The 25487-nt window shown below is 41.8% G+C and overlaps 1 protein-coding gene and 1 long non-coding RNA gene across 3 annotated transcripts; one reads left to right on the forward strand and one right to left on the reverse strand.

Moving 5' to 3' along the window:
- Window positions 1-4380: 4380 nt before the first annotated feature.
- brdt (bromodomain, testis-specific) lies at window positions 4381-25083 on the forward strand. Of its 2 annotated transcripts, XM_047336865.1 has the most exons (21): window positions 4381-4818; window positions 8014-8283; window positions 8464-8601; window positions 9625-9763; window positions 10124-10245; window positions 10926-11033; window positions 16047-16397; window positions 16477-16605; window positions 17126-17323; window positions 17422-17603; window positions 17717-18006; window positions 18159-18272; window positions 18371-18490; window positions 20781-20836; window positions 20937-21105; window positions 21674-21744; window positions 22872-22920; window positions 22991-23097; window positions 23514-23710; window positions 23940-24144; window positions 24227-25083. In XM_047336865.1, exons 2-21 carry the CDS (start codon window positions 8092-8094, stop codon window positions 24290-24292), a joined length of 3003 nt encoding a protein of 1000 aa, XP_047192821.1. In that variant the 5' UTR covers window positions 4381-4818; window positions 8014-8091; the 3' UTR covers window positions 24293-25083. The 2 variants fall into 2 exon arrangements, with proteins under 2 accessions (XP_047192821.1, XP_047192822.1); XM_047336866.1 differs by lacking the exons at window positions 23940-24144; window positions 24227-25083 and adding an exon at window positions 23171-23199 and having other exon boundaries at window positions 23514-23661.
- LOC118318342 lies at window positions 8715-10569 on the reverse strand. Its single transcript, XR_004795680.2, has 2 exons — window positions 10092-10569; window positions 8715-9694 (listed from the first exon to the last, which is right to left on the reverse strand). It is a non-coding gene; the product is annotated as an uncharacterized LOC118318342 (long non-coding RNA).
- Window positions 25084-25487: the final 404 nt, after the last annotated feature.

Here is a 25487-nt window from a genome sequence, read left to right on the forward strand (position 1 = left end):
TTGCAGCAGAAAAGGAGTCACAACAAAGATAAAAGAAAGGAATGCAAGTTAGAGTAACAGTCACAGTGCATTCCTTCAAGAAAATAAATAAAAGTGTATTAGAATAAAGACATTTCAGCGTTTGAATAGACCCTTTAACCCTGACTGCCGGTAAACAGGAGCAGACATTGTACAGCCAGTGGAGAGGAATGAGGTTGCTTAATATTGAAAGAACCAAAACTTGATGCTTTGCTGTATGGCTGGTAACAAATCACCACGCTCATTTTACTTCCAACCAGGTTGCCGTGATCTTTTCGAATTAATAGAAGAAGCTGTCATCCCAGTGAGATCCCTCCCCCCCCCCCCCCCCCCCCCCCCCCCCCCTTTTGCTTTGTCCCTCTTCCAGCAATGTCTTTTGGACACTATAAATATTTGATTTGGGCAGCGGCTGTTATTGGACTGCTGCTGGGCTGAGTTGCAGGGGAGTTATCAGATGGGCAGAATGAAGACGGATCCACTGCCTCAGACTTAAGCCCACAAAAAAATAAAATAAAAAAGCAAACCCAACATTAAAAACTTGATCCCAGCTGGATCTGGGTACCACACAGTGGCTTTAAACAGACCAGGACAATTTCTCACATGTTCTAAGACAAGAAAAAGACGACAGATAACAGGAAAGACGAGCTGATTTTCATTGTTGTAGAGCAATCATTTTTTTCTTTTTTGTAATACCAGGATTTATGCCCTAAATAGTTGCAGAGACACATCTGAATTCTATTTAAACTCCGCCTTCCTATTACTTCAACTGAAATCCTCCAAAACTGAACCACATTGCCACAGGACCTCTCCAAACATGTTTAGTTATCTGACTCCACATCTTTTTCTCCTGCAACACGTGGGACACATTAAGCGTTAACTCAGGAGGTGAAAAGCCGGTTAATAATATATCCCCGTGCGTATTGAGCATACCGCTTCTGTCTATTGCAGGTTTCCATAAAAAAATTGTCGCCTTTGAAAGTAGACTTTTAACAGTCGGATCCGTCTCCGTCCCACCTGCTTTCAGCGCGCGGACACACACCAAACAGGTGGACTGTCCCCACAAAGTTGGGCTTTCGAGTGCCTGCATGTGCACTGTACACTGACAGCAGTTTATAATTCATAATTAAGCATTTTTATTCTTACATTATACTGTTTAAAAAAAATGTGAGGATATAAATCCTGAACAAGCTACATCCAGTGCAATGTAATGTAAACACAAATATGTGGTTTTTGTTGCCCTCCTATGGAGGATTCAGGTCAAGGTTGTCCTCTGACAGTTAGGCCCTCTTTGCATACTTCAGATTACATATTCTTTATCAAAGAATTCATATACGTTCATAAGTGGCAAAAGTCGATGTTTAAATAAGTAGAGGCAGAAAAAAATTTGCTTAACACTATGAAAGTAGCTGGTACCAGTATTCTTTTTTGTGCGTCATAATATATTAAATTAACAGATTAATTATTACTTAAAAGGTAACTTATTTTAAATTTGGAGCTGTTTCAAATGGAGTAAATCAAAACGATTTATTGACTGTTGGTTTTGTAATGTACAGAAATCGCATAGTCACATAGACTTTAAATACTCAGATGCGGTACGAGTACTGTAATTATAGAACCTGGGTCAATGCAGTTGGTTTACGTCCCACCGCTAAGTAGCACAAGTGGTGTGTGTCAGCTCTGCTAGTTACCTCACTTGTTTAGGGCAGTTTATATTTACTCATTCAAAAACAAATATCCCGTGTTACTCCTCACATTTGAAACATCGGGGGGCAGAGCCTCTTCCTCTATGACCTCCTCCCTTCTGAACAAGCTTCCTGCCATTGTCGGGGGAACAGACACTGTGTCAGTATTTATGGTCCGATGCAAAACTCATTTAGGGACAACCTGACAAACCAACCATTCCTTTCCCTTTCTAAACTTCCCCCGACTTTGTCTTTTGTGTTGTAGACTGCCATGTTGTACATGCGCCTCATCTCCTAGAATCTAGCTGTTCTTTTTTTACTGATCTCCACCTCCAAATTTGCATTAATAATTTTCTGCTTTGCTACAGTATGACGCGAGGTATGGCGGGTAGTGAACTGCAGTAGTTTCATGGGTTCGTGTTGAAACCTTGAATGATTTGTAGTACTGCATTACACATTTTAAGACAGAAGAGAAAATAAAAACAAAAATGCACTAGCTGTGTGAATATTGACTGGGGGGGGGGGACTGACTTGTGTTGAACTCTGTAAACATAAATCACATGAAATTGTCTATTAAATCATTTATATTGTTTCATTTACACATTTCAAAGATGTACAACACTTCCTTGCATAAATCAATCTCTAACACCATTCCTTACAGAGTCTACACAACTATAAGCACTCAAATAATATTATATCCATACAATACTGCAAATCGTTCAGTTGATCATTTTGCTTGTCTAAAACATACACACCAAAACAACTTCCATCTGTCTGAGGATAGTGTAAACCTTACATTTTAGGCCATAGCACCATCTTGTGGGGTTTAAGTGTAATTGAATAAGAAGGTATAACAAGTCGTCTTACAGCTGTAAAACAGTATTTCAACACGTCCAGGTTTTAAAGACAAAGGTGGTAACATTGATTTCAGCATTTTAAAAGAAGTTGAACAATAATGGAGCAGAATGTTGCATTTTAGGGAGCACTACCTCAACTACTAGCCTGAAAATGTTTAAATGATATGTTCATGACAAAGCCACGGGGTCCAAGACACCACATTTTAGACATGATAAAATGACTCTACCGGCAGAATTTATTATATGGATTTGTGCTCAACAGTATATAGACAGCATTTGACAAACACAGTATATCACACTTGGCAAGGTCAGTCCACTGCCCACAACACCCCGAGGTCACCATGTTGATATTTATGGATGTAATATAGTAATATGGCCTAATAGTGTTTAACACCAAATTAACACCTGCTTATTATTTCTAATGAAATGAAATACCTTGGGTATTCCTCATAAAGAAAGTCAACTGAAACACTGTGATATATACAATCAGTCCACACTTCAAATGAGCTCCAATCAAGATTTTTTTAGAATGGTATTTTATTTAAATACTGAAAAACGTCTGGATCATTTTTCGAATAAAACATGTAGTATTTCTTTTTTCATACTCACTGTCTCCTTGTGTAGAATAGATAGAATAAGACAGTAAAACACTGTCAGGGATTCTGTCGCGAATAAAACAATTTTTATTGAATTCAAATGAAGCTCTAATATTAATGAGTCTATAATTTAATATTAGAGCTGTTTTAAAACCAGAGTGGACACATGAAAAGTCTGGTCCAGCGACACTCATCTATTAATCTCTATCATATGTCACATTTCTCTAAAGTCTTTTGTCCCAGTCAGGAACCTGTATAATGATAATGCTGGTTTTCCAGTGATCTGATTGGTCAGTGGTTGAGCAGGTGACTGGCTATGATCCCTTAGCTCTTATCTTAGGTTTGCTTTTCAGCATTATGTTACCATGGTGATTTACCCCAGTATGAAGAGTGCCAGCTTCTGAAGTGACTTTGACAAATCCTGCTTCGTAGTACAAGCCTCCTGGTAATTTCCAGACTCGCTCCACTGAATGTAACACTATGTAATCTCTCCATAAAAAACTCTAATATTTATGTTCCAACTTTCGAGATTGTACTTGCTGGTCAATTGTGTAATTAATTTTGTGTTGTCGTATTAAAAAACAACTATTATGCTTAACAGTTAACTTGGCAACGAGTAAAAAGCCTGTTACCCCTCCCAACGAGTGGTTTTAGATAATTGACCTATATTGGAGCATACAAATCATGCAGCTAACATTCATATTACTTGGTAGAGAAAGGCTGACACCCCTCATATGCATTAAAGGGACAGTTCAGTGATTTTGAAGTGGGGTTGTATGAGTGGGTCACAATAACATGGCCGATGCATGCTTGAAAAAAAAGTGCAAACTTAAACGTCGGTCTAGCGGCAAATTGAAGCAGTGGAAAAAAAGAGCATCCTTTAGCGGACAACCGATCAGATATATTTCCTTTTTTTAGGTAACGTTATAAAAATGTGGCGAAAAAGACGTTTTCCGGTGGTCCCCTCTGCTACAGTAGAGCTCCATTCCTACTCCAAACTCCGTTAAATGATATCGCTGATCACCATCTCCATGAGGCGACATGTTAACTATGCATAAGTAACTCACACAACCCCACTTAGAAATCACTTAACTATCCAATTAAACAAAGTTGTTTATTTTTTTTCCCGATTCTGGGTCTGCACGTGAACGCAACGCTCCGCCCACATCCCAGTCGTCCGTCCCCCTGCCGTTCGCGGACACGTTGACTCTCCGTTAGCAGAAGCAGCTCGCAGAGCCCCGGTCTGTGAGCCGCCGCAGCAGCCTGACACACACAGGCGGACACTCGAGACGAGTGACTGTATTAACATGAGGACTGACAAGTCAGTCTCGGCCATAAACGCTCCAGGATCCCTCCGTGGCACGGACGTTGCCATTTTGTTTGGAACAACTTCTCCACAAAACTGTTTATCTGCCTCTTTAAAGACGCAGCGGCATGATCGCAGGGGACGCGCCGAATTTGTACCTTGTCGCATGACGGCAATTGTGGAGCGCTGCCTCTGCAGAAAAGTCCGAACGGCGACACGTGTATGTCTCGTTTTGACCAATCAGTCCTAGAGGCTCGATCCGAGGGGTATAAATTTGAGGCGGTTACCGTAGAGACGCCTGCCGCCGGAGAGTTGAACGCGAGAGCCCCCCCCCTGCCCCTCCGTGATATCTTTGGAAGGTAATGCCAACATGGTTCACGCTCGACACAACGCCACACGTAGTTTCACGTTAACTTCTAGCTTAGGGTCTAACATTCGAGAGAGGCGACTTGAGTTACCGGGGGGCCGATAACGTCAACGCAGCCACATTTTAAACTCCCGGGGTCGGGGGTGGAAGCGTTAGCCGCGTTAACGTTAGCACAACACAGCTAGCGTTCACGTTAGCATAAGACAGCTAACGTCCGGCGCTTTCCGGGGTCGGGGGTGGAAGCGTTAGCCGCGTTAACGTTAGCACAACACAGCTAGCGTTCACGTTAGCATAAGACAGCTAACGTCCGGCGCTTTCCGGGGTCGGGGGTGGAAGCGTTAGCCGCGTTAACGTTAGCACAACACAGCTAGCGTTCACGTTAGCATAAGACAGCTAACGTCCGGCGCTTTCCGGGGTCGGGGGTGGAAGCGTTAGCCGCGTTAACGTTAGCACAACACAGCTAGCGTTAACGTAAGCATAAGACAGCTAACGTCCGGCGCTTTCGTGATATTTAAAAAAAAAAATAATGCACTTGACAAAAGCCGTCGGCCTCGTCGCCAATGATAAAATTACACACTGCACAGGTGAAGGTGACATGTCGAAATGTCGTTCGTCATCGAGTACCGACTACGAGGCAGCTAGCGAGCAAGCTAACGAACGCTAGTCCCCGCAGTGCTAGCATTTTTTTTTTTTTTTTTTTTTTACAGTACTAATACTCTACATGCTAGCTTATGTTACTGCGCGAGGTAAGCTAGCGGTGCTACATTCTGCGCCACGAATTTGACTGCGGTGCTACATTCTGCTAACCCCGCCCCCCCCCTCCGGTCGCAGCCTTTACACGCTCGTGACGCACTCATGCCCTCGGTTGTGTGGTGTGGAAGCTAGTTGGCTAACGCCGTGTGCGCTGACTGGCCGGTGGGAGTGGCGGTGGCCTCACGTGTTGTGCCGGAGCGCTGTCAACATTGCGGCATGCGGCGAGGCGTCATGTTTAGAAAAACCAAAAGCGAAGAGATACATCCGTCAGTGGGTTGACGAATCGACTTTCAAATACTGGGGCTCAACTTGCAAATACGCTTTCCCCCGAATGGTTTCGATTTTTTCTGAACCTTAGCTAGCTAAATGCTTAAAATATTGGTATCACAATATTTATTTATGTTTTTACAGTTCTAATATATATTTGATTTTCTTCTGATTGGTCACCCTGCTTTCTCTTTTGTAAATTAAACGTTATTCTATCGGTTGGGTATGTGGGCCAGGTTTTGACCATGCAACAGTTTAAACTTGGTTTAAATAGAATGAGGTTCACCTAGAACTGTTCCGTTTATTTATATATATTACATAGTCATAATGCACCAGTAATGATCTGTCACTTAATGGTTTTATTCCTCATGTCGTCGTCCCCAATGCTTATTCTTTTCTATATAAATATATGAAAATAATTCAATGTCAAATAGCATATGACCTCCAATTTTGCAAGTGAATGACTCACTCATCGCCAGGTCATTGTGACACAAAGTGTCAGGAGCTCATCGGTCAGTAAGTGATGTGTGGGTCACAAACGGACCAGAGTAAAATGCGCTGGATTTTGACTGGATTTATTCATGCATGATAATGTTGTTAATTTGTCTGATTTTTTTTTTTTTAATTAATCAAATAAAATGATATACAAAGATAAAACAGAATTTGCGATGTAAATTATTTGGGTTGGGTTGCAAATGAGAAAATCAATGTGACAGGAAAACATTTTTTTTTTGCAGATTGCATAGCCCACCATCTTTATGAACTGGCCTGACAGTTTGGATTATTAACTTTATATGTAGTTTAGTTACTTTTGGAAAGTGCTTATAAGAATGAACATGTGGAGTGGACCATTTGATCAGTTTTAAAATTCTTTTTCGAACAGCAAACTTCTGTTTGTAATAGACAATGATACACTTGTTACCAGTTTGAGTAAATACAAAGAATATTTGAGAAGTAAATTATGGGTCCAGTTTATATGATATACGGTAAGATAACCCAGTTGCTTGGCTGACTTATATGGGTGCTGGGCTCTCAACGTGTTAGAATCATGGATCTTGGTCCAATGTTGTTGAGCTTAAATGTTGACTGGTGCAGTATCTGAGAGATGCTGTAGGTGGCAGTATCATACATGATATCATTCATATCATTCAGAGTGTTGCTGCCCATTTAGGAGGCATGTTAAATATGCCATTGTAAGCAACAATGAAGCCATTTACTCACCATGCCATTTCATAGAGGGGGATGTGATTGCTAATATTGTACATATTGGGACATGTCTCCCCTTTTCCATTTGATATAAGATTAAAAATGTTTAGGCCATAATTACACTGGATTTGCCTTCAGGTGATCATATCTCATCCGTAGGCTCAATGACTAACTGAGTTAGGATCAGATGAACTATCAGAGGCGGCTCTTAAAAGGGAACCTAACTGACATCCTGAGCTCCTAAATAAGACTATTTCAGGATTGTAGTTTGACTTCGTCATGTACACCCTAATAACATCGAAGCAGTGATGATATATTTCAGAATGCCTTTTTTCTGAGGCCACCATATAATTATGCATTAAATAAAAATTTAAAATAAAAATATTTATCCGTCAACAAATCCAATGAAAAGGCCAAAACTAGCAATCATTTTTGACTCCCCCACTCTGACTGTGGTACTCATACCTAATCCACTAAGCTGCTCCTGAACATCCGTTTTTATTTTGAAACCGTTACGTAATTTACCAAAGTGGGTTACCACATTGGTTTTTAGCAGTCTTTAGTCGAGCAGGGGTAAATATTTGCTGGGATTAGACTCAAATCTAGATTAATACATATCTGAAGCAACACAGATAATGGTTTTTGGTAGGGTCAGTTATTTGTTAGTTTTTATCTTTTATTAGGATTTGTTGACAATTCAAAGTATATCTCCAGACCTGTCCTTTTTTTTTTAAAGCTTCACATTCTCAGTACATGGTGTGTAAGGTTAAATTTTGTAGCAGGAATATGAAAATTCACACCAATGCAGTCACATTAAGCATAAATGCTTGTTCATATTCTGAAAATGTCGGGCATAAAGGCAGTTTAAGTTTCAGCGCTGATGTAGTGATAAGACTGTGACTGTTGCCATTACTACCATATTTCCTGAAGCGCTTGAAACTGCTCTTCACTCCTCGTTTAGGGAAGCGTTTGATGAGCACTAAATTGAAGGAAGGCAAACTTCAGACAATTTCCCCCTTCATGGCCTTCGGACAACGCAATGTCTGATGTGAACGCCTGTCCCACTGTGATTGGAAATCCTCCTCCTCCGGCGGTCACCAACACCAAACAGCCTGGACGTGTAACCAATCAGCTGCAGTATCTGGAGAAGGTGGTGATCAAAGCTTTATGGAGGCATCAATTCTCGTGGCCCTTTCGTCAGCCTGTTGATGCAGTAGCACTGCGTCTGCCAGTAAGTCGTAAAATTAGAATTGGTTGATCCAAGTTGGAGTATCCCAGCCTGACTGCAGTGTTTTTAATCATGACATTTCTTTCTCTGTTAAAGTAATTTGTCCTGGTGAATCAGTTCCGTTTGGATGAAATCTGGGAAGGAAAGACTGGTGTATTAATGCCAGTGTCTGTTGTCTTTCAGGATTATTATACAATTATTACAAATCCTATGGATCTGGGAACTATTAAGAAGCGTCTTCAGAACAAATATTACTGCGAAGCACATGAGTGCCTACAAGACTTCAACAGTATGTTTACCAACTGCTACATGTACAATCGGGTAAGAAAATACTGTTTTTTTTGTGTGTGCATTGTATAACATCAACGTGTTTGTACAGTTATGGGGAAAAATTGGTGAAGTTGATACTGAATCAGGGAGACGGAGACGGAGTGGATGTTTTTCTCATAAGTGTTTATTACAGGAGTTCAATATTGAGGAGATTTCTGGCTTGTTACACAGATCACAGAGTGGTCAGTGCATTGGCATCTACGTAAAAATCTCGCTGTGGCTCCTGTCTATAGAAACTCTCTGTCTCATGGCCTTTGCTGAATACAATGTACACCAAAGGGCAGCCTAACCTAGCAACATGTGCTTCTGGCTCAATAAGGCGACCTTGCTAAAGATTGAACATTCCCTCTTAAACACGTCAACAACAAGCAGGACAGAAAATTACCCAACATGTATAACTTAAGAGTGCATTTCAAAAATAAAAGACATACTGAAAATTACCCGTGAGGAACTGTTTTAATGCAGAAGTAGGTCTGTAAACTGGCATAGTGTTCATTTAAAGAGGCAGTAAGCGATTCGAAACAATACATGTTATGTAAACATCAGCGAGTATTTACTCACCGTCCGTTAGCTGTCACTTTTGTGTGTGCCTCAACAAATATACAGGTTTTCCGTGCAGTCCGGGCTCTGTAAATCAAAAAAATGATGCAGACCCCACCACACAACACTGTGTGTGCACTATGCATATAACATCACTCGTCGACACGTTAAGACCGGTGCTTGAGGGTGGCGCTGCAACTCTGTGGTTTTGGCCTAGTAGTTAGTGCGTTGGACTCCTATACCCGAGGACAGCCCGGCCAGAGCAGTAAAATCACAACAACAAGAAAAGAAAAAGTATAAAATTGCTTACTGACCCCTTAAATCTCTTTCTGTTCTGTGATGCGTATAATGCAAATTGGGTAGTTTACATTCACCCAGAGTGGCAGTTTTTTTTAAATGTTTTAGTACAGTGCTGAAGTTTCTTTGGAAAGTATTTCTTTACTTATTTGTAATGCTTACATTTTCTTTCCACAGCCTGCAGATGACATTGTTTTCATGGCTCAGACTCTAGAGAAGCTTTTTTTGCAGAAAGTGTCCCAAATGCCTACGGAAGAGTGTGAAGATACAGTAGTCACCCCAAAGGAACCAGCAAAAGTAAAAAAGACAAATACAGGTAGGTATGTGTGTGCATATATATATATATATATATATATATATATATATATATATATAAGAGTCACTTGATGTTGTTTAATATTACCTATTTAAAATTGATAGATTAAATTGTTGGTTTATATGACTGAATCTTCACAGACATTTTGTACGACCTTATTGCTTTTGTAATTTAGAAATTAAGCAAACTCGCCAGTGCCCAGTGGGGGCCGGTCATGCATGTCCCAAAATCCATCATTTCGCTCCATTCTGTCCACAGTGTTTGCCAGCAAACACGGCAATGTTAGGACAAAAATGTTTGTTCTGGACATTAGGTTAGATTTCTTTACCATCTAAAAATCCTTTTCCTACTGTCATGCAGAGGACTTGAAGCAGAGATCCCTTGTGTCAGAAGTTGTTCTCCAACAAATGGTGACGGTCATCCCTCCTGATGTGCCTCAGTTCATCCCACCCATACAGCTCTCTGCACAAATTGATGCAGCAGTAAGTGTTTTTAATGGTTTGCAAGCAGCTTGCACATCAAATACTCAATTTAACTAAAGAAATCAACTGTCTTTAAGAGTCAAACACATATAGGAAATAAGATTGTAAAAAAAAAAAGTCAGTCTGTTTCTATTTCTATTTAGCAGTAAGTGTATTTGAGAGTTGTTTTCTGTCTATTCAAATTATTTGGTTCAAAGCTGAGCTAGCCGGTAATAGCATTTCCGAGTTGAGTTACAGTAGCTACTGCTAGCTACAGTTTTGGACATTTTACTTGCTTGATTTGTGTTGTTTATTCGCTTCTTGTATACTAAATGCTTGTTGATGAGTAACTGCGTAATGTTGCACAGTTAAAATGTTTATAACAATTCTTGATAATCAAAGGATCAAAGCCACACACTCCTGTGATCTCATCGCATATAAGAGGTAGTGAATCCTCTCGGAATCCCATCCTTTACAATTATATCAGACATTATGATGGACTTTGCCATTGGCATGCTGAACTGCATCTAGATAAAAGTCTAAACTCCAGACCTTGACACTGCATCCCTCCTTCGTCTCCACTTTCATCTGAGGACAAATTTAGTGTCCGGATCCGACTCCCTGAAGCGATTGATGCCACATCTATTGATCCACAATACACACTATCACACAATTTTTGTTCCTTCAACACCGTATCAAAGCAACTGCTCCAGCCCAAGATGTTCGGGCCAGATGGGAGAGACCCAGAGCGAGATGAGGACCATCCATGCCGGCGCAGTCACCTGCCATCATATCTTCAGGACTATGAGGTCAGTTACACTACTAGCTACCACTACCACTGTTGATGAGCAGGTCAAACAGGTTACTTCTGCTGATGTTTTAAAAAGTATTCGTAGCATGAGAGAGGACCATGACCAACTGGGACAAGATGTGCAATGCCTCACAGGGATAATCTCCAGCTCTGCTGTGCTAGCTTCATCATCTGTCATGTCACCGCCCAGGCGCCACGAGGATGACATAATACACACCTACGCCCAAAAGCAAGCTGATGCCGCTTAGTAGTCATCAGGACCCACGTCAGTGTGTCATTTAGTTATGAGTCTTTACCCTCAAGGCAGCCAACTCGACCTCAGTGACCGTCTGACGGGAGCAGGGTTACCCAGGATGCAGCGCTTTCAGCAGCTAATTCAGGTGAATCATCCCCTCGCTACAAAGAAATATTTTCTCAAACACCAGATAGAATGTCCCCTCTGGCTTCACGGCTCAAGTGCAGTGGAACGGATGAAACAACAAGAAGACAGGGAGTGCCCTTGCACCTGGTGTTGTTCCGGATCAGCCTGCGTATAGCTATGGATCATGGTGCTGCCTATAGTCAGCCTGATGACAGGGTCCGCTCTCTTCCTGATGAGGCTTATCATCGCCGCGGTAATGGCCATAGTCGGCCCACTGGCCCTTATCAACAGCGTAGTGGAAGAGTACATTATGATGATCATTACTATTGGCAAGATGGCAGACACAATTTCCTAATAGGAGGAAATAGGACAAACTGCCCTGAGGATCGCTCTTGTCCTGCTATTGTAGCCATTGTGCTCCTGATGATCCGTACAGGCTTTGGGATGACCGTTCAGGGCTCCAGACAAACTTTTTACATTGGTTGCACTGGTGCGCCTAACTTTTTCATTTAGGTGCACCCAAAAATTTTCACTGAACCTTTTGGCACTGCAATAATACACTGGTTAAACCTTTTCTTGACAGTTCCCATATACATTGGTAATTTCTTAACACATAATGTAAATGACTTTAAACAGGAATATAGGTGCTTTTTCATGAGAATTATTTGGGACCTAAATGGTAGCTCCTCTTTGACTATATTATAAGCACTGTTAAATTGTATTATCATTTCTGACTCCTCACTGCTTCGGTTTGCCGCTGCCTGCATGCTGTTTTATCACGGAAATTGAACAAGGTATTCCTTCCAAAAAGGGATGGGTATTGCTAAGATAAGCTGACAGTACTACTACTACTCTTCTTGATCCAGTACTTTAATGGTACTCATATCTGTTCTTTTTCTTTCCTTTTCAGTAGAAAAATGTAACAAAATGAGAATAGAATGGAATGAGCAAATGTTTAATTTCTCGTACTGTACTCAGTATATTGTTGAACACTGTAAATCATGTTGTGTACATGATGTACAAGGTGTTGAGTGATGGGATTTACATATAGCCTGTCAAAGAAACATTTGTTACACTTACGGCAACAAGGGTTGCCGCCATCGATTTTGGAGGTACAACCAGACTTTCGACCGGTTCATTCTCTGTGCCTTTGCCACACGGGTCAGGTATGTCTCTGTCTGCTGCGTGTGTGATGTGCGACAAAAAATGGCCACACTCTGGAGCCTGGTTGTTACCCGGACAATCTCCGCCGGTATCTCTATGATTGCCTTTATTCAGCAGAGTGGCCTCAGGCCCAACCTTCACTTGTTAGACATCCACTAAAGGTAATGACCTATTGGGGACCTAAATCAACATCCCAACTTGAAGACCCATGCGAGTTTGCAAGATTGAAGCTCGCGTTGGACAACTTTGTTGCGTTGATGCTTCAGAGTGCTTTAAGTTGCAGACACTGACCGAGCAGAAAAACTGAAGAAGCACTGCTAATTGCTGATTCGTACAGCAACAGCATTCAGCGATACATTGAGAGCCCTCACTGAGATGTATGATCAACCTCAACAGTTGGACCAGTTAGGAAGCCAGGGCTGGACGGAGTTGAAATGTGGCTCACATGTATCTCACATATTAGCTAAATTGCTACACGACCTAAGAGCTAATTCTACATATTTGTGACCCTTATCCACATTTCTGTACCAACTCTGCTTGATCTGGCTGAGTGGTTTGAGTATAAGAAGTGTACAGGTGGATGGAAGGCTGTACCAACTCGGGTCAGGAGAAGCATGCTCCACGCAAAGACCAGCGTACTGATTACAAGTCTCAGAAGACCACCACTATTCTCCATGCCATTACTGCAGCTGCAAAGCAAACAACACAGGAGAAGCCAAATAGGTACTGTCCCTTCTGCCACTCTTACCCCTTTTCCACCGAGGCAAAATCGGGGCTGGTTTGGAGCCGGTGCCCAATCGGGAACCAGTTCTTTTGTTTTCCACCACGAGAGAACCGGTTCCCGGACGGAAAAACTGGTTCCAGAGCGGCACCAGCTTTGAGCTGGTCTGAAACTGGGAACCGCTTACGTAGGGGGTCGGGGGCGGAATTATCGAAACCAAACCACACCAACGAAAACATTGACCACCATTTTTAAAAACACGCTTTAAACCATGGACACAAAAACAAAACAGTGGTCCGTGGAGGAGACCAATTGTCTCGAACAAAAACGTAATAGATAATTACCTTTCGTCTCGAGCGTAATCTCCGACCATAGCATCCGAGCACAGGAGAGGGACAAGAAGCACAAATTTGTGCGAGCAGTTGTGTTTGGCTGTCAACATAGGCTTTCAAAGCGAGGACCAACACTTGGAGAACTGCGACGTAGTTTGCCATTGCTGTTGTTATGATTGAAGCTGCCGCGAGGTTGATCGCAAGGTGGAGACGTTTGCAGACGTTTACAGTGACGTCATGACGTGGCTCTCTTGCCGGTGGAAACACAAACCAGGCCCCAGCACCGGCCCAGAACTGGAACTTGGTTCCCGTTGGTGGAAAAGGGGTATCTGTGCCGCACTACCTGAATCAGTTCAGCAACTCTAAACCATTTGGGTTTAAAGGGAGCTGAAGACGGAGTGGTTCAAAACGAACAAGAGATGTTGGAGATGTTGCCGTGAGCATCAAGTGGAAAAATGTACCCTCAAAGCCAAGTGCAAACAGTGTGACAAGGAACCCACTCTTTACCACTCTGTTTGCACTTGGCAGGTGCTCCCCTACAGGGCAACATTCAGCCCATGTTGCCCCACCTTTGCACTCCAAGCTCATGTCCAGAGACACACAAAGACAGGAGAAGATGCCCGTCTGTCAATACAACTCTGTTTCAATGTTGATAATTGTTTGCAGAGCCTCCCCTCCGCAAGCCAAGCAGTTAATGGACCGACTGCAATCCCTCCTCATGGTTGGTGGTTTTCAATTGCAGCAATGGGCTAGCAATGTGTCCACAGTCATTGACAACCTATCAAGAGAGCTTTGGTCAGAAAGTAGCATACTGTGGTTCAACCTTCAGACAGCTAACCCCCAGGAGCGCACTCTAGGACTTGTACGGCAGTACAAATCTGGCTCAGCTCGCTAGAGAGAATTGCTGGAGGGCCACCCTTTCTTCATCTGTGAGCCAACCTCTGGCCAAAGGCACCAGAGGGAGAACCTACAGAAGAGGCAGAAGAGCTAAGGAAGATGGCATTTTGTCGTCTGCTTACAGGAGCAACCAGTCCTTCAATACCTGACACCCAACAGTTCAGCTCATATCAGGAAGTCCTAGATTCCACCACACAGTTGCTGCACGGGGCTGCCAACAGCACAGCTTATCCTGCTGCAGACGACCTCCCTAAAGCAGAGTTTGCCTTCATTAGACATGCTCCGGTGTCCGAAAGAGCTTTCCTGAGGAGTTTGGGCTAGTCATATAAGGAAAGACCATCATGGCAAGCAATAGATTGCTTACCCTTTGTTCTGAGTACGATGAGTCTTCTGACCTGATCCTAGTGGGAAGTAGACCTCGCAGGTGTGACAGCCTGAGCCAGCCCCAAAGCTCTTAATCCAGCATTGTGACATCCAGCTGCATCATCCTGGCGCTAACAACTGCGCAGGAAGTACTGGATATTGAGAACTAAATCAGAACTGCTTAGCCAAAGGAGGTGGAGACATACTCCTGGCTAAACATTTCTGGCAGCACTTCATACAGCAATTCCTGCCCACCTTGCAATCACGGCAGAAATGGAATACATAGAAAGAAGACATCACTGTCGGCACTATAGTCCTCATCTTAGATCAGCAGACTACAAGAGCTCTGTCGCATGCAGGAACAGTGAATGACGTCATACCCGAGCAGATGGCAGGTTGAGGACAGTCGTCCAATTGAAGGACCGGACCTGCAACCGCCCTGTGGTGCGGCTCATCAGACTGCCCACTTTACCCCGGGACATAGTGGAGGCTTCACTGATGTCCACTTTGCATACCAAATTTGAAGGCGGCTGTAACAAGAAGGCCATGTCTCTATGCACATTCTGTTAGATTACTTCTCTCTGGTTCATTTCTGCATAAAGATGTCGAGGAGATGTTCAGAGCTCTACTACTCTTCAACAATTTATTTCCTCTTTAGCAGCTTTAGTCACAGACTCCTGCGGGTTAAACTGTACCAAACAAGCACTTTTATGGACAGACTTCAAAACACTTGTTAGCCTCTTGTTAGCAAGATCAAAAAAGCTACATATAACCCATAATGCAACACTTTGTAAAAACGTTATTATACTGGTAATTTTTTTTATATCTGTTGGTTGTAATGCATGATGTAGTTTTCTGTAACAAGACTATCTTGTATTAATCATTACGGTATCCACATTCTCCACAGCAATGCAGAACCTCATCTAAAAAGCAGATCATATACCTAATAATAAGATCGTCCACGATATAAGATCGTCAGACTGCCCTACCCCAACTTGAATTATTAATAGAACTGTATACCAATGTTGAATCACACTGCAAATTCCAAAACCTGTTTGTGCCTTGATCCTGATTTTCTTTTAAAGGTTAAGGTGTAAAACAAATAGTAAATTCTTAGTCAATCTTTAATTAATATAATGATTTACTGTTGTTCAACCTCTTCTTAATATTCAGATTAAAAAAGGTTTGAAGAGGAAAGCAGACCCCTCAGCCTCCACCACCTCAGTGATCACCAGCAGTGAGGCCTTCCCTGCTGAGGAGCATTCAGCACCATGTACATTATTCTACAGAAGAGGCAGCGGCAGGCCCATCAAACCTCCTAAGAAGGACATACCTGCCTTTGAGGGAAAGAAGGTCAGACTGTCGGAGCAGCTCAGGTACTGCAATGATATCCTGAGGGAGATGCTCTCTAAGAGGCACTATGCATGTGCATGGCCTTTTTATACACCCGTTGATGCAGATGCGTTGGGCCTACACGACTACCATGACATCATCAAGCAGCCTATGGACCTGAACACCGTCAGGGTAAAACGACTGATTATAACAAATTGGAGTATAACATTATTATTATCAGTTTTCCTGACTTAAAATGTTACATCCCCAGAAAAAAATGGATCAGCGAGAGTATGCAAATACAAATGAATTTGCTGCAGATGTGCGACTGATGTTCTCCAACTGTTACAAATACAATCCGCCTTCACATGAGGTGGTCTACATGGCAAGAAAACTGCAGGTGTGGATTTATTCAATTATTTTTATATATAATGTTTGTTTTTCATTCTACCATATCAGCTGTCAAATTCATGTTTATACTTAAGGTTTTTCATCAAAATACATTTTTATGTATTCATAAGTCCTGTTAAAAATGTTTTGGGAAGAATTTGAAACCTTAACATTTAGCTTGATAATTGTGACCGTTTTGATAGGGAAAGTGACTCTCTTCTCTTTTCTTGCCTATGCACACTGTCAACATGGTTGTCATCAAGTGAATGAGGTCATTGCTTTCCATTTGCTCGACATTTGTGATGCTTTTTCGTAATGATAGGCTCCAATGTTTCAACAGGGTGCTTTGGGACATTAATGTGGGCATACATGAACACAAAGGCTTATAATAAAGAAAATATCAGGAATGTATTGGGCTTCATTAGAACAAATGCTGCTGAATTAGAAAAGGCTGCACCATGTAGATTGACCTAGGTCACCTCTAAGTTGAAGTATTAATATATTTTCTTCATTATTATTTGTATTAACAGGACATTTTTGAGGCTCGTTATTTAAATGTTCCTCAAGAGCCAGAGGGTTGTTTCCTACCTCAGCAGCGAGTTATCAGTGGAAAACGAGATAGAGTTGGCAGTCTGTCAACCTCAGCAAGTTCTTCAAGTGAAAGTTCCTCAGAGGAAGAAAGTTCATCAGAAGAAGTGGCCATGCAGCTGGCCAGCCTTGAGGAGCGGGTGGGTATCATGCTTGCCAGCGATAGTGCAAATGTCTTTTTGAGTTACACACTCCAATGCATTTCACCTAATTGTCTTATCATTGGCTGGCATCTTAGTTGAGAGCTGTCAGTGATCAGCTGAAGAGACTGACCAAAGACCCCCTGAAGAAACCAAAGAAGAAAGACAAGTTGAAAAAGGAAAAGAGATCCAAAGAAAAGGACGTTGCTGGACTAAAGTTAAAATCCTCAAAAAACAAATCTCTTGTCGGAAAAGTGACCAACAGCAAGAGCTCTGCTTTGTGAGTGGTAATCTAATAATCTTTATGTTTTACACTTAGTCTAAGTAATAGTGAACTAAGTATGCTAAAGTATGTGATATGGATAAGAGTAAATCTTTTGTGTGTATTTCTAGGCATGGCAACAGACCCAATATTCAAAGTGTACCCACAAAATGTGAGGATGTGGCCCCATCGTTACCGATGACTTACCAGGAGAAGAAGCAGTTGAGAGCGGACATCGACAAGCTGCCTAGTGCCAAACTAGGCCAATTGGTGAAGATCATTCATGCCAGAGAGTCTTGCCTGCAAAGTTCTACTCTAGAGGAGATGGAGGTTGACTTTGAAATGCTCAAGCCCTCCACGCTGAAAGCCCTGCAGCAGTTTGTCGCAGCATGTCTGAGGAAATGCAGCAAGAACATAAACAGTAACTTCAACTCAGCCCTGTATTGCTAAAAGTTTCCAAACACAGCCTTCTTCACTGTTAGATTTAACCTGTAAAGTTATGTAAGTTACTTTTTAAGGCTTTACAAATGTTCCTTTTACTATGAGAATGGATATATCTCTTTTCTTCTGCAGAAAAAAAGCTGCTGAAGCCCACGGGGGGACCGCAGACTGGGAAAGTAACTGCTGCTGGGAGCTCAGCAGTTGTCAGTAAAGAGCCGCACTTGATGAAGAAAAACAAGCCAGTGGGTAAGACCTGAATTTTTTATTCACATTGTTATCATCACAATTGCGCATCTAAGTAAAAAATGTACAATTTCACTTTAATTTTTCTTTTTTGTTATTAGCTAATATTGTGGCTTCTCCTGGCCTCAGTGTCAGCAGCAGCTCGTCTTCATCCAGCTCTGACAGCAACAGCAATAGTTGTAGTCACTCTAGCACTTCTGAAGGCAGTGACTCTCAATCAGGTTAGCTGCTCTCTTCAGCATTCTGACCTCTTCTACTTTCATTTATTCCTTCCCCTGAGGGGTAGGAATCTCTTTCAAAATAGAAAATTAGCCAAATATCCATGTTGCTACGATCCACCTGGGTGCTTTACTTCAACCTTTCAAACCCATTTCTCACACACATTCTATTATCTGTATAAATGAAATATGTGCACTTATGATTATCGTAGTGAAACACACTGCTCTAGAAAATTAAGGGAACACTGAAAATCAGATCTTCATGTACAAATTATTCAGGCTGAAAATCTTTACTGATGTAAATTGTATAATTTGTTGAGAACAAAACAATGGAAACCAAAAACATCAACCCATTGAGAGCTTCGTTCAAAATCACTCCAAAAACCGAAGTAAAATTTTTTAATCAAGGGTTGATCCAACTTGCGCAAATCACAGCAACACATAATGTGACTTAGTAGTGCGTATGGCTCCGCATGCCTGTATGCACTCCTGACTCCCGTCTGGGGTCCTGATGAGTCATCGGATGGGATCCTGGTAGATCTCCTCCCAGACCTGGATCAGAGCTTCATTGAGCTGTTGGACAGTCTGTGGCGGTACTTGGCGGCGTTGGATGCACCGATACACAACGTCCCATAGGTGTTCAATTAGATTCAGGTCAGGGGAACGAGAGGGCCAGTCAATGGCATCAATGCCTTCATCATCCAGGAACTGCCTACACACACTGGCCACATGAGACTGGGCATTGTCCTGCACCAGGAGAAACCCAGGGCCCACTGTGCCGGTGTAAATATGACAATAACTCTGAGGATTTCATCCCGGTACCTAACAGCAGTCAGGGTACCATTGGCTATGATGTGGAGGTCTGTGCGACCCTACAAGGATATGCTTCCCCACACCATCACTGAACCACTGCCAAACAGGTAATACTGGATGATGTTACAGGCAGCATAACGTTCACCACGGCGTCTCCAGACTCTTTCATGCATGTCACATGTGTTCAATCAGTATGAACCTGCTCTCTTCTGTGAAGAGAACGGGGCATCATTGGCGGACATGCCAAGTCTGGTTCTGACAGGTCAGAAACATGCACACCAGTAGCCTGCTGGAGGTCATTTTGTAGGGCTCTGGCAGTGCTCCTCCTGTTCCTCCGTGTACAGAGGAGCAGATACTGGTCCTGCTGACGGGTCGATGCCCCGTGTACGGCCTTGTCCAGCTCTCCTCGTGGAACAGCCAGTCTCCTGGTATATCCACCATGCTCTCGTGACCGCTGGAAGACATAGCAAACCCAATTGGGACCACCTCATGCTACCACTAGTGAGAAGGACACTATCAGAACACTAAACTAGAGAAGAATCAGTCAGGAAGGATAAGGAGAGAGCAACTGTCTGTGGCCACCACATGTAAAACCATTCCCTTTTTGAGTGGTTGTCTCGCTTTTGCACCTGTTGTCACTGTCATTAGCACCACCGCAGTTGAAAGTGATTCACAATCACTCGTGCTTCCTAAATGGTCAGATTTAGATCCCTGAAGTTTAACTTACTTGGTGTTAGACTGTCACGATTAAGTGTTCCCTGAATTTTTTTGAGCAGTCGTTATATTGTAGGGGACATTCAATAACCCTTGGTCTACTACATAAATGGTACTAAAATGTTGACATCGGATAAGCAATTCGGATGAGTCAGTACAATTAGACAGTGTATTAGTATTGGCCTTCTTAAACACTAGGTCCCTTTGGATAACATGGCTCCTTGTGGTACATCTTACAGTTGACCAGCTGGTGTTCACATTGCACCACCATGCTCATTGTTAACCCGTTTCATTGAGTGCACAGGGCTTTGCACAGAAAGAACATTCTGAGCCCTTACTCAAAATGTAACCACTTTTCCTCTATTCTTTACACGTCTGCAAATATTACACAACTTTACACTACACTCTGGTGCAGTGACCCAAAGCAGTTCTGGTGTGAGACACCAATTTATTACTTTGTATTTTATATTTTCCATATAGAGTCATAACTCTGCACATAGAAACTGTTGACCAGTTCCAACATCTGGAGTTGTTTGTTTACCTATGTATGTTTCTTTGTGTTGATTTTTAGAAAGTAGTGTAAGATGTGACAAAATTACTTTTATTATTGCTATTTATTTTGTCAAAATTTTTTATCATAGATTTAAGTAGATTGTCTTGTTAATTCACATTTTATCACTTCAGAGAATTTTTTTTTTAAATCATTATTCTTGATAAATAAATTTGTGACTCAATTGACAATATTTTTAATGTGCATATTTTTCAGTGCCAAAACCCAAGATGCAGAAAAGTAAAGAATCTTGCCAAAAGGTTAAGACGAAGGTATGTGACACTCCCCGTTTGCTTTTAAGAGTATTTAAATGATTCTTTGTAAGATTTGCTGTTGACAATTAAAGGTAAGAGTGTCATTTTGTTTCTCAAGTCAAAGGTCACCCGCGCTACCAGTATTAAGCAGATAACGGACACAAAAGCATCAGTCAAGACTTGTAAGCCTCCTCCTGTTGCGTTGTCCTTGGAAGCAGAAACTAAAGGTCACCCAACACACCAAAATGCAGACCAGACCTATCATAAACCGACTTTATCACCTCCGGGTATGTTTGTGTCTTTTTTGTCCGTCAACTAAGAGGCAAACAAGATTTTTCTAAAAGAAATGTGTATTAATTTCACTTATAGTTTCTGTTAAGAACATTGAGTAAAGCCCTATGCCCAAATTGAAAAGCAATTTTGAAAGTGTTTGAATTGACTTTTTTTGTTTGCTGTCTTTCCCAGCCTTAGAGGCAGATTAGCATCAATACGTCTCCAAAGCCCTGCACTCACAGATCAGCTTCTTTAATACATGTATCTCACTGAGATTTTCCCTTTTCCAAACATCCACTTAATTCAGGCTGCCCCCCTCCTTCTCTAATTGCCCCATCTGCTCAGTGTCCTTCAGAAACACAAGATAAGCGAGCGAAAACTGGCTCACTTACTGTTACCCACCATTTTTGATCCTGGTTTTATTGTATGACGCCCCCAATTGGGTTTCATTCAAACTCTATGCCATGCTGTTTCTTCCTAACTTCTGTCGCCTCTACCGTTCACTAGCTTTCTGTATGTTTGTATAAACAGGCTCAGCCACGAAGTGATAAAAGATCTGCCCTGTCACTTACTGTTCCGCAGATTTGTCTGCCCTCCTGTCCCCCATGGCGTCTCCGGGAGTTTTTCTGGGGTGGGCTTCTGCCAGATTTGAGGTAAAGCAAAATTCGACACACACTGTTGCTTTTTATGTTTTGTGACACACTTGTGGGGAGTTATTCTGTTGACTTTTATTCATCTCCACATTGAAAACAGTTACCTAGTGTTAGAGCATAGTTAAGTATAGAAGGGACCAACATAATCCATATAGTATTTAAATGGTCAGAATCAAAAGTGGATGTGCTATCTTGTAGCTATTCTTTGAGCTTTGCTATGCCAGTCAAATGAGGAGTCCTGAAAGGGACCATGTCTTCAGGTAGAGTGACATTTCTTAGTTTATTCTTCAAGCATATGCACAAGCAAGCAGATCAACGTGTGTGGATTCTAGGTCTTCATCAGTATCATCTTAGCAATTGCATACCTGCCACTATTACTTATTATATCTACTTCTGCCTTTGTTACCTAAGAGCCTCTGTCAGATCAGCCGGAATGACGCAGCACTTCGCTCTCCCTTTGTAGACGTTATACACCTGTTTGTCACAAGCTATGTTCTAGTTCGTAGTTATATCGTTCTCCAGCGCACAAATTCACTGATCAGTGCAGTGTTTTCCTGTAGAGTACAATGTGCCGAAGAAGCTTTTTATTTTTTTGTTGGATTCCCTGTATAGGTCCACTCTTAGTTTCCACTTTGTCATATTCATTTCCATGACTCAAATGAGAAGTAATTCTGTTTTCATTTGTTAGTGTGGAGACATTTTGGCCCAATGGTTTCAGTAGTTTTTTTTTTCTCCGTTTGTAGACTCTTTATTATACATTTGTATCAGAAGCACAAAGGATATTTCATGAGATGCACAAATTGATAAATGTTCTATTTTATATCAAGGAATTTAGATTTACTTGAATATTTTTTTTTACAATTGAAGCATTACACTAACTTTGCACCAGTTTGAGAAGCAGTATTTTGCTGCCCTCTCTGGAGGGTTGTGGTTTGAAATGTGCCCTGTTGCACCTCTAACCACGCCCAAAAGTGATATCACAGGATCATAGAGTACACCTGTACATCACTGTAGCCAGGTGAGAAGTTGAACCACTGGAAGTCTTCAAAAAACAGATTTTGATTGGGTGTAAGTTTATAGTTTTGACATGATATTGAATGTTAAAATTAAATCTGTCGTTTCATCAGGGCCCAGTGCTGTCCCCTCTGAGAGCAAGCCCACTGCAGGCCAAAGATAGTAAGTCACTACTGGACCCTTTATTACTAATACTTTAGCAGAACACCAATTTATAAAGTGATTATCCCAGATTTCAGACACCCTGAGGATGCCCCTGACAGTCAGTTGACTAATGTGCCTTATGCCAACACAGCAAGTAAGAATGCTGAAGAGGAAAAAACCCAAAATCCCAAAAAGGTAAGTATTCTTTCACAGAGTTTACTGATACAGATTCCAAATATTTCTCCTGACTTGTTGACTGAATCTGCAGATCAGGATGCAGAGAGAGTGGATGCAACAGTGAGTTTTATTTAAATAAGCTCTGTCACATGTTTTTTATTAAATTCTGGTTTAGTAAGACCAACTGACTGATTGTTAATTCAAAAATTAAATGGGGCAGCAACTACTTTAAAAAAAAAATCTAAATACTGGTGAATACAATTTATCTTTCCTCCACCAGAGGGCATTAAAGTATTATCCATGATAACGCCCTTTGAGGGCCACCAGTGGCCACAGTACATTACTAAAGGTGTAGGGCCTGATCCATGTTGGTGCCTCCAACCACAATTTGTGATAGAATTTGAATGAACACTGAGATTATTTCCCTTGTTCAGGACATTGTTCTGAAAAATGCAGAGTCTTGGGCGAAGCTGGTGAGAGAGTCGGTCTCTTCGACTGCAATCAAGACCTCAAAGGAGAGCTTCCAGCACTTCCGCAAGGCCGCCATTGAGAAGGAGGAACGAGAAAAGGCACTGAAGAGGAAACTGATCGAAGGGAACCAGGAGAAGCAGGAGGCTCCAGAAAACAGAAGGTATTCCAGCAGAAACATTAAAATTCCTGTCTGAATTGAGTTCATTTAATTTCTCAGACTAAAAGCAAGTCAGTTTAAAAGATACCAAGACTACACTGCAAGGTTTTAGCGCCCAAATGCTAATTATTTTTAAAACACCTCACAAGCCAAACCAGAGATCCTCTTCAGAATCTCGAAAGCCAATATTAAAGTTGGCAACTTCCAAGTAACCAGGGCATTCTCTGTCCAGCCTACCGTGGCCGTGTAAAGCAGGACAACATCCACAACCTGGTAAAGAGCGTCCCGATTCACCTGAGATCATTTGCACGGAGGTTTCCCTCGACGCTGTCGAGCGGTCTCCCAACAAAGCACAACTTCTGGCCACACAGCTCTTGGTCGACAAGGAAAGGGAGATGGCCCGGAAAAGGGAACAGGAGCGTCGCAGGCGAGAAGCTGTGAGTTACCTTTTTGTCCACGTTTCAGTTGAGTCGTTGTTGTTTGCGCTTGTGGAAAACTTTGAATTTTCTCTCTGTGTAGATGAGCTGTATTGACATGACTATGCAGCAGGACATCATGACGACATTTGAGCTGACTCTGGACTGAAAAAAATCCACTGGGATTTACTTGAAAAATGTGTAATTGTGCAACAGCTCTGAGTGTCCTTTCACGATAGCTAAAAATGTGTGAGAGAGTGTGTGTGTGGGTGTGTGGGTGTGTGGGGCAGCACCAAATTGATTAAAAAAATGAATGTATCTCGCCCTTAAGTTGTATTTGAAATGTTTAGTAAATGTCTGCACTGATGCACTCTTGACTTTGGGGATGATTGGGGTGAAATGTGAATGTGCCTGCATGTTTTTCTGTTCTTTTTACAGCCGATGGTTGTGTACGACACAGCTAATCAACGCATCCGTACACTGCAGTAAAAAAATGCCTTATTGTCTTGTTTGCTGAAATATGCAGTGTTGTTTTTGTTCTGGCAAACGCCCCATGCCTCAGTTAATCCTGACTCAGAAAAAAAGGTAAATGTACAAAAAAAACACTGGTTTACATGTACAGGTTACACACATGTCCTGCCAATTTTTTTGCACTAAAGAAAATGTTATTTTTTTGTGTACCGAGATCGATGCTAGCTCTTGCCAATGTTTTCCAACGTAAGATTGACCTTGCGATCTCCGTTTCTCGTTTGCTCGACCACTTGACAATGTCCTGGCCTTAACTGGGATATGCACTGCACTTTGTTGTTCATACAGTTCTGGCTGTTCCAAACTTGTTTTTTGGATATCATCAGCATATTCAATATGTTAGTGTTTATATATGCTATTATAAATACGAATTTCTTTGTTTCTTGACCTTTTTTTTTACTCAAAATAATAAAGCTATTTTCACGAAGCAAATTACAGCACTTCATCCACTTATGCAGACTACAACCCATCCCAAAACCCCATTCTAAGAATCATGCATTATCTGTATATATTTGTGTAACTGATTTTAGAAGTTTAGTAGTTTATTTTCATTCAATAGTCAAAATAACAGCTTCTGAGTTTGTCCAGGCAGCCGTTTGGTGCAGGAAGTTCACTGGAGCCAGAGCCTGGTCCTGTGGCTGTGCGCTTTCTCCCTCCTGAGATTTACAGACTGCAGCAAAATTCTTATACAACTTGTTTTTTAATGGCTCCTGTCGTCATTTATCTGCTACAATTCCCAGGCAACATTTCTCTCACACCCCATCTACTGACTCCCAGTAGCCCATGAGAAGCTCAGAGTACTGCTATCCTAATCTCTGCTCTTCCTGCTTTAACCA

This window comes from Scophthalmus maximus, chromosome 13 (assembly GCF_022379125.1).
Source record: "Scophthalmus maximus strain ysfricsl-2021 chromosome 13, ASM2237912v1, whole genome shotgun sequence".
NCBI classification, from domain to species: Eukaryota; Metazoa; Chordata; class Actinopteri; order Pleuronectiformes; family Scophthalmidae; genus Scophthalmus; species Scophthalmus maximus.

Coding starts and splice junctions, on each gene's coding strand:
- brdt (XM_047336865.1), top strand. CDS start 8,092: ATGTCTGATGTGAACGCCTGTCCCACTGTGATTGGAAATCCTCCTCCT. Junction 18,273..18,370: donor GAAGAAAAACAAGCCAGTGG/GTAAGACCTGAA, acceptor TTTTGTTATTAG/CTAATATTGTGGCTTCTCCT. Junction 21,745..22,871: donor GGGCTTCTGCCAGATTTGAG/GTAAAGCAAAAT, acceptor TCGTTTCATCAG/GGCCCAGTGCTGTCCCCTCT.